General features: G+C 41.5%; 1 protein-coding gene across 1 annotated transcript in view; it reads left to right on the forward strand.

Moving 5' to 3' along the window:
* The window catches only part of LIMCH1 (LIM and calponin homology domains 1), a 428,272-nt gene that overhangs the window by 366,567 nt on the left and 49,056 nt on the right, over window positions 1-12,649 (forward strand). The window contains exons 20-23 of the mRNA XM_073561147.1: window positions 164-391; window positions 515-587; window positions 1,016-1,164; window positions 7,563-7,662. Coding sequence (XP_073417248.1) covers window positions 164-391; window positions 515-587; window positions 1,016-1,164; window positions 7,563-7,662 — 550 coding nt within the window. The remainder of the gene's footprint in view (window positions 1-163; window positions 392-514; window positions 588-1,015; window positions 1,165-7,562; window positions 7,663-12,649) is intronic.

Genomic DNA, 12,649 nt, shown 5'->3' on the forward strand with positions numbered 1-12,649 from the left:
GATCCCATTTTGCACTGGACATTTTGTTCCTCATCATGTTCTAAGTCATTTGCATGCCACAAGCTTTTATCCAATTATTTACCATTGTAAAATGTTGCGGATTGCTTCCCTTTGCTTCCTCCTTGACTCTTCTTTCTGAACGCTCATTTGCTTGGCTGTTTAGGTAGACGGGAAGATTAATGTGAACGGAGAAGTGCCTAATGGCACGGAAGAGCAGAAGGAACGAGGATCCCCTGTAAACTCCACCTTTGCTCCCTCGCTGACCAGATCACAGCGGTTTGAAGGTGTTGCCAGAGTGGACGCTCCCGGAATTGAACTGAAGACGGATGTTTCTTCCATTGAACTCAACTTGACAAGACCGAATGTGTCCAACAGTCCTGACGAGCCAAAAGTAAGGAGTGCTATTGTTCTGCTGACGGAAACCCTTCCATGATGTTCCCTGAATGGTTTGTTCTGCTGCTATTTCTGTGTTTTCTAGACTTATTTTACTCCCATGATTTCCCCATTTCCCCAGGTTTTCTCTGAAGAAATAAACCACACGAACCAAGTGGATTCAGTCAAAAATGACCACACAGAACAAGCGAAAGGTTTGTACTATCTACTTCCTCCACAATGTAGTCCAAACCACGTACAGTATGTTGACAAATCCATATGATGTGAAGCCGGTATGACTTGTAGAGCTTTATTAAATGGGTTCTCCCCTTTGATAAGTTGGACCAGAACTCACATTTCTGTGGAATTGGCATCAACGTTCAGCACAGGCGGGTGCTGGTCCTCCTATTCACTGGTGGCTGGGCCTCAGTGGTTGTCTCTCCATGGAAATCAATAGGGCTTTACCAATACATTGATTACTACTAACATAATGATTAAAATATTGGAAATCCATTGGTTAGAAAATGTGTGAACCCAAAAATCATACAAATATTGTGATATATCCTAATTCGTTCCCAAATGCTCTTAGTGTTTCAACAAGACTTACAGATAAAAGGTCTGGTGTATTCTCCTTTTATTACAGATTCCACACAGCCTCCTGTCCTAAGCAAGGACGATCCCACTGTGACCACCCTACAGACCCTAACCCTCACTACAAGTGAACCCACTGTAAATGGGAAGGACACAGAAGAGGAACAAAAAGAGGATTGCAAATCTACGGTTACTCATTGGGTAATATTCCTTTTTTTTTTTTAACTTTAGTAGGGATGCTTGCATCAGAGATCGAGGTAATGCTATAAGAGTCCTGGCAACATAGGCTGATCACAACTGTAATAATCTGTTATTGACAACAAGTTCCCCTGCACCTGGTTATTATTAAAATGACCGCCCCACAAATGTGCTGCATCTTTCAGATGTCCTATACTGTACTGATAGTTCTTGTCTGCTTAAAATTTTCACAAGCAGGCTTTCAAAATATATTTTTGGGTTAAAAACAAAATCTGTTTACTTTAACCCCTTAACATCCAATGACTGACACAGTCCATCATTGGACGCCTCCCCCTCTTTGGTGCAGGCTTCGGCGATGAGCCCGCACCTTTTTTGGGACATGACAGCTGATCTGATCAGCTGATATGTTCCCCTAACAGCCGCAGGTGAAATCGCGATTCACCCGCGGCTGTTAACTTGTTAAATGATGCTGTCAAAACTCTGACAGCGGCATTTAACACGGATGCGCAGGAAGCGCGTCATTTCCTGCTCCCATCGGCGCCCGTGTCACATGACCGCGGGTCGCCAACGGGTTTGCATGACAACCCGGGGTCAGGAGAAGACAGCTGTGGTTGTCATTGCTGCATAGCTATGAGCGCCACCTAGTGGTCGACGCTTATATCAAGTGAGCATTTCTGGTATATAGAGGAGGGCGATTAGACCAGTTCAGCTTCAAGTCCCCAATGGAGACTATTGAAGCAAGTAAAAAAAAAAAAAAAAAAGTTTTTAAAAATATTTAAAAAATAGACATTCAAATCACCCCCCTTTCGCCCCATTCAAAATAAAACAATAAAAAAAATTAAATATACATATATTTGGTATCGCCACGTTCTGAGTCGCCCAATCTTTCAATATAAAAAAAGAATTAATCAAATCGGTAAACGGCGTAGCAAGAAAAAAATTTGAAATGCCAAAATTACTTTTTTTTTTGGCCGCTGCAACATTGCAATACAATGCAATAATGAGAGATCAAAAGATCGTATCTGCACATAAATGGTATCAGTAAAAACATCAGATTGGCAAGCAAAAAATAAGCCTTCGCCCGGCTCTAGATCCAGAAAAATGGAGACGCTACGGGTCTCGGAAAATGGCAACTTTTTTTTTTTTTTTTTTTTAACGAACATTGGATTTTTTTTTTCACCACTTACGGTAGATAAAAAAGAACCTAGACATGTTTGGTGTCTATGAACTCGTAATGACCTGGAGAATCAAAGCCGCAGGTCAGTTTTAGCATTTAGTGAATCTAGCAAAAAAGCCAAACAAAAAACAAGTGTGGGATTTCATTTTTTTTGCAATTTCACTGCACTTGGAATTTTTTTCCCGTTTTTCTGTTACACGACATGGTAAAACCAATGGTGTCGTTCAAAAGTACAACTCGTCCTGCAAAAAATCAGGCTGTAACATGGCATGGCCATTTTGACCAAAAAATAGTTATGGCTCTGGGAAGAAAGGGAGCAAAAAATGAAAATGCAAATCCAAAAATACCCCTGGTCCTTAAGGGGTTAAAATATCATATACAAATAATCATGTATACTTTTCTCTTACTCCCGGTTGCTACTTTATAAAATGTCAAATTTGAAGTCAGATTTTGGGGATTATATCTGGAAGGGAACTAGTCAAGGTGGTTTTTCCTTTTTTTAAATTTTTGGCCCCCACTCATCACTCCACTCACTATGGTGGGGCCATCACGATCCTAAAGCTGAAGTGACTGGTATAGTGCTGCATCACCTTCTCAGTTTCTCCCTGCACAGCGGCTTCCAGTTCATCAATTGTGCAAGTAAATAAATAAGTATCCTGTTATATGTCCTTTATCCTGGCCCCATCCTGGTATACATATCTCCCATCCTGGTGTATGTACCCCATTCTGCAGCTGTTCTTTAATGTATAGAAAAAAATAAGCCATTATGCTCACCAGGGGCATGAAAAGAAGTCATGGGACCCCATAGCAGAAGTATAAATCACACACCACCCATAGTCCTTCATATAGTATAATGCACCCCGTAGTCATCCATACAGTAAAATGCACCCCCCATAGGCCTTCATATAGTATAATGCACCCCGTAGTCGTACATATAATATAATTAATATAATGCACCCCTCATAGTCCTCCAAATAGTATGATGCATTCCTAATAGTCCTCAGTATAGTATAATGCATCCCATAGTCATCCATATAGCATAATACACAGCCCATAGTCATGCATGTAGTACTATGGCCACTGTGTACTCACTGATTTTAAAAAAAGAATTCCTCACCATCTCTCCGCTCTCCCGCTGCGCGGCATCTTCTACTGAAGTCAGGAACTGACGTCCGCATCCAAACTAAGGGGAGCGCATGACGTCACTGTCATGCGCCTCCAGTCACGTGTAGCTGACGTCAGCTGCTGCCCTCTGATTGGCAGGCAATTGCAGTGTATGGACCCGATGGATATGTGCGCTGCAATACACTTCAACAGGATGTGCGTCAGAACATAAGAATGCAGTTGAGGCCAAGCTACATTTCTATGCAAAGCTGCTGGCGTCTCTGTGCAATAAAAAGTTTTGCTTTTAAGGAGGACACAGTTCTAAACTATCACTCCTGCCACTTCATATAAAGGATCTTAGTGGTGTACTATCACTTTGGGACATTGGACATTTCTTTAGTTTACAAGCCACTGGTTTATTTATTGGCGACTTTTAAATATATCTGTTGCTCTTTGTCCATATCTATAGAATTAAGTCAAATATATTCTCTTATAGGGGCAATTGACTGGCAGTACATAGACAATCCCCTGTAGGTACATTTTAAAGAACAAACATATTTGTGTCATGGTCAAAAGTTTTGAGACTGGCTTAAATTTTGGTTTTCACAAAGCTAGCTGCTTCAAAGTTTTTAAATCTTTTAGATGGATGTTTCTGACGTACATTTACAAGCATTTAATTTGTTTTTACACTATTATTTACAAATACATGAAGTTTGTGCAAAGACTCCAGTATTGACAACTGATGATCGAGCACTGATGTATTTGAGTGCTCAGATGCTCGGACGTGCTCGACTCGGGTAGCGAGCATAATGGAAGTGAATGTAAAACTTGAGAATTTTTTTTCCAGAGAACAGTCTCCATCTCTTCCCTCCCCCTCCCTCTCTCTCCCCCTCCCTCTCTCTCCCCCTCCCTCTCTCTCCCCCTTCCTCTCTCTTCCCCTTCCCCCTTCCTCCCCTTCCTCTCTCTCCCCCTTCCCCTCTCTCCCCTTCCCCCATCCTCTCTCTTTCTCTCCACCCTCCCTCCCCCTCTCCCTCTCTTTCCCTTCTTCTACCTCCCCCCTCTCTCTCCCTCTCTCCCCCCCTCTCTCTCTCTCTCCCCCCTCCCTCCCTCCTCCTCTGTTGGTTGACAGAGGAGTTCCTGCGCTTCCAGCAGGAGAATGCTGTGAGCTTCTTACGGGGACCCGAGCAGTCGAGCACCTTGCAATACTCTACACTGCACACTCAACTATCACTAGTATTGACCATTCAAGACTTTTCTAGTTCACCGTGTCATGCTGGATATCAACTACTGGGCCAAATCCTCACTGATGACGGCTCATTGTTGTCTAATTGGTGCTGGGAGTTTCACATTTTCTGTGTTTTGGTTCTCCACCCACTTTTTGAGTACTGACCACAGGTTCTCAATGGGTTTGAGATCTGGAAAGTTTCCTGGACATGTCAATGTTTTTTGTTCCCCGAGTCACTTGGTTATCACTTTTGCCTTGTGGCATGGTCTTTATCGTGCTGTAAATATCATGGTCGATCACCGAATTGCACCTGGATCACTGGGAGAAGTTGCTTTTGGAAGATGTTTTAGATCTCATTCATTATTCTTGGCACTGTTCTTAAGCACATTTCTGAGTGAGCCCCTTTATAGATGAATCCCCCTCACATGAACGGTCTCAGGATTCTTTACTATTTGCATGTCACAGGACTCATACTGGCAAAAAAAACTCAGCACCGAAATAATGATAAAGAATAATTGAATATTTTATTCTGATCTGGCAAGAAAAGGTGCAGTGTTTCGACCAATAATGGTCTTTATCAAGGACATTAGTATTAGGAGCCTGGTATCATGTAGATGGAGCTGTGTGCAAGCCTTGGACACAACTATGGTTAACAGAAGAAGGCAAATATTTCAGGCACCAGCCCCCTTTATGGTCACGTTCACACAATCAGTATTTGGTGAGTTTTTTACATCAGTATTTGTAAGTCAAAACCAGGAGTGGAATAATCAGAGGAAAAGTATAATAGAAACCCGTCACCATTTCTGGATTTATCACCCACTCCTGGTTTTGGCTTATAAATACTGAGGTACTCCTACTCTCTAGGCTCCAGTCACTGGGCATTAAGGACACTGCTCTCTCCTGGTTCTCTTCCTATCTCTCTGACCGCTCCTTCAGTGTTTTATTCGCTGTCGCTGACTCCACTTCATCTCCTCTTCCTCTTACTGTTGGGGTCCCTCAGGCCTCAGTCCTTGGCCCCCTTTTCTTCTTTCTCTACACGGCCCCAATTGGACAGACCATCAGCAGATTTGACTTTCAGTACTATCTTTATGCTGATGGCACACAACTACACTTGTCATCCCCTGACCTTACCCCCGCTGTACTACAGAACGCCAGTCCGCAGTCTCCAACATCATGTCCGCTCTCTATCTGATCTCAACCTCTCAAAAACTGAACTTTTTCTGCTCCCGCCGTCTACTAACCTCCCTAAATCTGACATTTCCCTCTCCGTGGGTGGCACCATAATAACACCCCGGGAGCAGGCACGCTGTCTGGGTGTTATGTTTGACACTAATCTCTCCATCACATCCCGTATACAATCTCTTGCCTGCTTTTGCCGCTTACACCTAAAAAAAATCTCTAGAATCCGCCCTTTTCTCACCATGGAAACAACAAAAACCCTCATTGTAGCATTGATCCACTCCCGCCTGGACTACTGCAACGCTCTATTAATTGGCCTCCTCGTTACTCGACTATCCCCTCTCCAGTCCATACTTACTGCAGCAGCCTGGGTCATCCATCTGGCTAATCGGTACTCGGACACGTCCGCTCTTCGCCAGTCCTTACATTGGCTGCTCATTCATTATAGGATCCAATTCAAAGTACTAGTTCCCACCCATAAAACTCTCCACAGTGCAGCACCTCCCCTACATCTCCTCCCTCATTTCTGTCTATCGGCCTAACCGACTGCTGCGCTCTGCAAACGACTTTCAACTAACCTCTGCACTAATCCGTACCTCCCACTCCCGACTCCAAGACTTCTCCCACGCTGGGCCAACCCTCTGGAATGCTCTATCGCACGAAATTAGGACTATCCACAATTTGCATAGTTTCAGGTGCTCCCTCAAAACACATTTGTTCAGAGCGGCCAATTACGTTCACTAATCAAAGTCATTCTATGTGTAAGTGTGCTTGTGTAGCCCATTCACTATCTCCATCCATCCCTCACTCCCTCAAGATGGCTGGACCATCATTGTCAATACACCATTGTAAATACACACCTGTACTTTGTATCTCCCCCACCTCATTGTAGATTGTAAGCTCTCACGAGCAGGGTCGTCTTATTTTGCTTTAATTATTGTATTGTTAATGTTGTACTTATGACTTGTGTTTTGAAACTGTTAAACTGTAAAGCGCCGTGGAATATGTTGGCGCTATTTAAATAAAGATTATTATTATTATATATAAAATACTGACCAAATACTGAACGTGTGAACATGGCCTAACAGAGTGATAGCAGCTGCCTTGTCCTCGTTTACACTTTCTAATGAGAAGATCACTGAGATGATTTAGGCAGTCATTTTGTGGCAGGGCAGACATTTAATGGAGCAAATTTTAAGTTAATTTCCATGGCAAGTAATGAGTTTATTATTTTTTGCAAATCTTCTGATCAATCTTTATAGCCATGAAGAGTTAATGTAATTTGCCAAAATAAAAACTGAAGAAGCAAATTTTAAAACCAAAATTTGTAAACTATCCCTTCTTTATTGGACAGGCTAAAACTTACTAATCGATGGGGCTCCGAATAGCAAAAACTGTTTTCTGCAGAGCCCCTTCAAAATAAAGAAGAGATCAAGCATGCCCACTTTAGCTTCATGTGTTTTCTATGGGCCTGTCAGAGATGGCAGAGAGCTGTACTCCTCTTCCTTTGTCAGCCCCATAGATAATGGATGATTCCTGCTCTCAGTGGTCAGGCCGCCAGCGATCTGAAGTTATACCCGATATTAAATATAGATAATAAAATACAGAATCACTGCAAAGTTGTGAGTTCTCCATCATTTGGGACTTGCCTTGTATGAAGTCATAGGATGAGATTACCTGTGGATTTAAATTTTGGTCGTTTCTTTTGTTTTTCAGACTTTGGATTTCTCTGTTAAGGAGCAAAATGATACTACCCCGTGTGAGGACAAAAGAAAGCCGGAAGATGACAAAGATGCACTACAGAAAGAGCAGCATGGTGCGTACATATAGCGCCTCCCCATGATGGCATGTCACATCATTCACCCACATGGACTGGAATAGGATCGGGGTTGCAGTGTTGTAGCAGACGTTGTCTGTCAGTGTTTTAAGCCATTTCTTATACCTTTTTGTACATAAATGAATTTGCCTACTATGCAATGTAGTATTGTTTATTCCACTAAATAAAAGCACATTTACAATGATGCCCCAGTGTGAATCTCCAATAAGTATTCTACCTTCCAGAACCATGATAGATAGCGTGAGACCTTCTCGGGCAGACATCTAGATAATCCTCAGGGTTGAGAACTAGATATTTGATCTGAAGATTAGATTTGAAAATGAAAGAAACCTAGAAAAAGGCAGAAGTAATCTATTTTTCTATTAGATGATTGATATTGGAGAGTTGTATTAATTTTACTATTTCTGTAGACGACATTCTGTAGTCCATCCATGCTACTTTTATCCTTTAGGAATCATGTGGAGAGCACCATGTACTTCTGAAGAGATGCTCATGAGTTAGTAAAAAAAAAGAGCGCTGTTTCTTCTTTTGACCTGTCACAAAGTCAAAAGTGGCTGTTTTTGCTTGTTTTATTACTCTGCTCCCCTGTTTAATTCAGTGGGGTTTTTTATTGGTTGTTTTTTAATCCAACATATGTTTCCAGAGAGATGTTTTTTTTTTATTTGGTGCTATTTTTTATGGCCTTTACCAAAGGAGCGTGACTTTTAGGATTCTTTGGGGACTTGTCTTTAGTCTGATCTGATAATTACTCTTTGAGCTCTGCTCCATCGGTAAAGACCATTACATGAAATAAAAAGGCTCATATATTTTTGGAATAAAATAAGCGCAAAAGCTGACCACTTTCAAGCTAGCAAAAAGTCTTTTTTTAAGAAGTTATCCATCTACTGCATTAGTTGACTTTTATTGACCTTGGTAGTAGCAACATACAGATCCAGCAGACCAGAGATGGAGCTTCGATATGTAGTGGATTGCACCAGCCCAAGGAAACTGAATTAAATAAATCATAGAAATTATCAGGTTACTCTCTAAGACTTTATTCTAGATTGATGTGAAGGAGGAGTTGTTTATTCATTCATTCAGTCATTCATTCATTTTATCAAGTACCTTTAAAATCTTCCTGAATGACCAATTTTAGGAAAACATGGTGTGTGAAAGTGCAACACAACCTTACTCGCGACAACAGAGATGAGCTGCAATACCAGACACAACAAAAAATAGTCAATTTTTCCTAGTCCTGAAATCCTAGTATCTGCTTGTCTAAGGGGGGATCTTCCATCCATAGTACATTTTTGATTAAGTAGTCTAATAAAGATCTGCCGACGTGACATTTCCGGTTATGACCACGGTGACTGTACGTCACTAGATAAATGGTCGCATTCACTTGTTTCTCCATCTTTTTGAATATCGGACATGATTATCTCCAGAAATTGCTGATATTTTAGCGGTAAGTGAACAGCAAATCAAATATGCGTAAAAGCGCCTCTCGTGTGATCTTACATGGTCGTCATTATGGTATGTCTGATATGATTTCCAGACTACTGGTTATTCATAAATAGCAAGATCCCAAGTACAGAGTACATAATAGCAATCCTTCTTGAGTCACTCTCAGTGACTTTTTGGAGACAAAGCCCCTATGGAGCTCCTGAAATATAATAATAACAGCAAGCAAGCGGAGCAATAAACACCATAATATCCAAAAATATTAAAGAAGTCTTTAATGTAATAGTATCAAAATATAAAATTCACTTAGATGAATAGTACAGCATGTAACACGAAACAGATAGTTAACACATGAGCCGGGAAAAAACGGATGAAAAAGCAGGGCTCCCCGAGGAAGCAACTGTGAAACGTGCCTACTGGCACGTTCCTGCACACCAGACAAGGACATGGGTAAGATTATCCCCTGATTACTCTGTCTCTATGCCGCATCTTTTTGTCCCATAAACCTGGATCCATTTACTAGCCATGGTTACATGTGTACGGGGATCTACTACAGGGAAGAGTACTATATGGTGACTGGGGTTTATTCTCTGATGGCATTATACTACAGACTAAGGGACATGATCCTAATTAAAGGCCCCGTTACCCGCATCAATATCCCAGCGATCCCACCAACGATCCGACATGGATGGGATCGCTGGGACATAGCTGATCGCTGGTGAGCTGTCACATAGACAGCCCCACCAGCAATCAGGACCAGCGAGCAAGCTGGTTTCCAATGTAAACAGCGGGTATCTAAGAGCCGCTGTTTACATTAGAAACCAGCGTCGCTGATTGTCGGTCTCTCGCTGTCACATGCAGCGATGGCCAGTGGGAGACCAATGATCAAAAAACTGGCCCAGGACGTTCGAGCGCGATCAGCGATACCCGGCAGGGGGGCCGTTCGCTGATACATGTCACAAACAGCGATGTCGCTGGCGAGATCGCTGTGGTGTCATAAAATCAGCGATCTCGCTGGCGATCTTGCGGTGTGTGACGGGGCCTTAAGGAACTAATACCTCTTGTTTCTTAGCCCATTTATGTCCATGTCTGGACGCAGGACTGCTTTTTCATCCATTTTTTCCCGGCTCATGTGTTAACAACTATCTGTTTCGTGTTACATGCTGTACTATTCATCTATGTGAATTTTATAATTTGATAATATTACATTAAAGACTTCTTTAATATTTTTGGATATTCTGTTATTATGGTGTTTATTGTTCCACTTGCTTGGTGTTATTATTGCTAGTTATTCATGTAGGTTGTTAACGTTAGTTAAAGAAAAATGATATAGCTTGTCTTGTGTCTATTTTGTAGAGTTGCTATTTTATTATGTACTTTTATGCATTTTTACAACCATTGTACCCCAGAATCGCCCCAAAATATGTGCTTAAACTTTATGATCCAGAATATTTGGCGATGTTCCCATTTCTTTTCTCAGTCAGGTAACCGGAGTATATTTAAAGATTTTAAGTTGTCCTTCACATTGTCTTAGTGTGGGACACACACAAATTAGCTGTGTGGTGCTCTATCGAGTATGGAGCGCTCACTATAAAAAAATCATGGGGTTTAACACATGGCACCGAATCGTGGTCATGTAGCATGTTGTCACAGTTAACTTGGTCACCAATTGTCTGTGTTGATTTGCTAAGAATATGCTGATAATATGTTGCTTGACTTGGAGATTTTGCTTTCATTTTTCCTCTTGGACTGGAAGGTATGTACAGTAATTTTAGAAAAACCCACCCATCACAGACATATCATTTAAGTTCTCTACAATTCTGGTTATTCCCATTAACATTTTTTTTTGGGGACTTCCAGACCCTCCTTTAAGGCATGCTGAATATATTTTATTCCAGGAAAATTTAACCACCAGAGGAGTAATAAGGCTTATTTATCTGTCAAAAGCTAATGCAAATTAATGGGGAATCTGTCATCGTAATTATTAGTTAAAACCTTCTTTAGCCAAAGTTAACGGTTATGACGCCTTTAGTGCTTGTAAAAAAAAAAAAATAGTCTTGCTACCTTTTTCTAGAGAAGAGCTGAACACTCTCGACTCATAAGGCCTTATTTCCGTTTTACATTAATTTTTTTGTGATTTTTTTTTTTTTTTTTTTTAACTTTTGGTATAGTAAGGAAACACCAGAGGAAAACTAATGCTAGAACTGATCCTATATTTTTTTATGAGAGCGTTCCAGCATTCAGCAGATTAGTTCTTGCACCAGACTGGTCCTAGATGCAAATTACTTTTATCCTGTGATATGATCATGTAACTATACCAATCAAAGTCAGTTATAGGGAAACTAACCGCCATCTGTTTGCACCTCTGTTAGCTCTTGAAGAAATGATTTTGAGTATCCACTTGTCGGGGAATCATGTCCCACCCCTTCTTGGTTCTGGTCTTAGTAAAGAACATAGAGAGGCCGTTATAATAGTGCTTGTACTTTCCATGATCAGTACTTACTAGTGATGAGCACAAGTGCTCGTTATTGGAGTTTGCCTAAGGTGCACGGGTATGCACCATTTGTTGCCGGTGCTCGAGTGACATGTTCAAGTCCCCACAGCTGCTAGAGAGCCACAAAACATGCAGTGATTGCCTGACCATAATCTCTGCGTGTTTTGTGGCTCTTTAACAGCCGCAGGGACTCAAACATGTCACTCAAAAACCCACGATACCCTGTCCAAAACCCAACTACCCTTGGCAAACTCGAGTAATGAGCACTTCACTAGTCCTTGGCAAAATAGAGTACCCTTACCTTACTCTTACCTGAAAGGCTCTGAACACTATCCAACTATTTCTCAGCTGATCTGGAACCACAGTTGGGCATCAGTGGTCTAACCAATTCCTCTCCTACAGGTACTTCTCTGTGCCTTGTACTCTCCATGTAGTTTTACTATAAGGGTAGAAAATTTTGACAGAAAACTTGTGGATTTTTCAGAAGTAATAATTTTTCTGAGTAGAGCCACGTTGTGCAAAAATGAACTCATTATTTCTTCTCCACTGCTGAGGAACATATTCGGCCTTCTTCACACCTTGTCCCAAACTTTTGAAACATAAATACACCTATTCGATTGATTCCTGGGATTTGGGAGCAAGAGGTGATAATCTGGTCATACTTTCACTAGCTGAGGATTCACCAAGGTCCTATAGCAAAAAGGTGGGTGAGGATAGCAATACACCATCTAGTACAGGTGAGGATAGCAATACACCATCGAGTAAAGATTTTCTCTAAGGCGGTTGTCCCATAAATTACATTTATCACTTGTCCACGGGATAGACTACCGAAGTATATTTGCTGAGGTTTGGCTCCTGAGATCTTTGCCATTCTTAATATCGGGGGGACCTGATGTCCCCTATGTAGCTAGAGTGGTTGTGAGCATGTGTCACCTCTGCTCCATTCACTGTCTATAGGTGGTCGCACATGATTACAACTGCTCCAGTCACATAGAAAACTTTGGGACTGCATTCTCCAAATCAATTGGGGTC

Source organism: Dendrobates tinctorius, unplaced genomic scaffold, assembly GCF_039654945.1.
Source record: "Dendrobates tinctorius isolate UK_male_01 unplaced genomic scaffold, ASM3965494v1 ptg000314l, whole genome shotgun sequence".
NCBI lineage: Eukaryota > Metazoa > Chordata > Amphibia > Anura > Dendrobatidae > Dendrobates > Dendrobates tinctorius.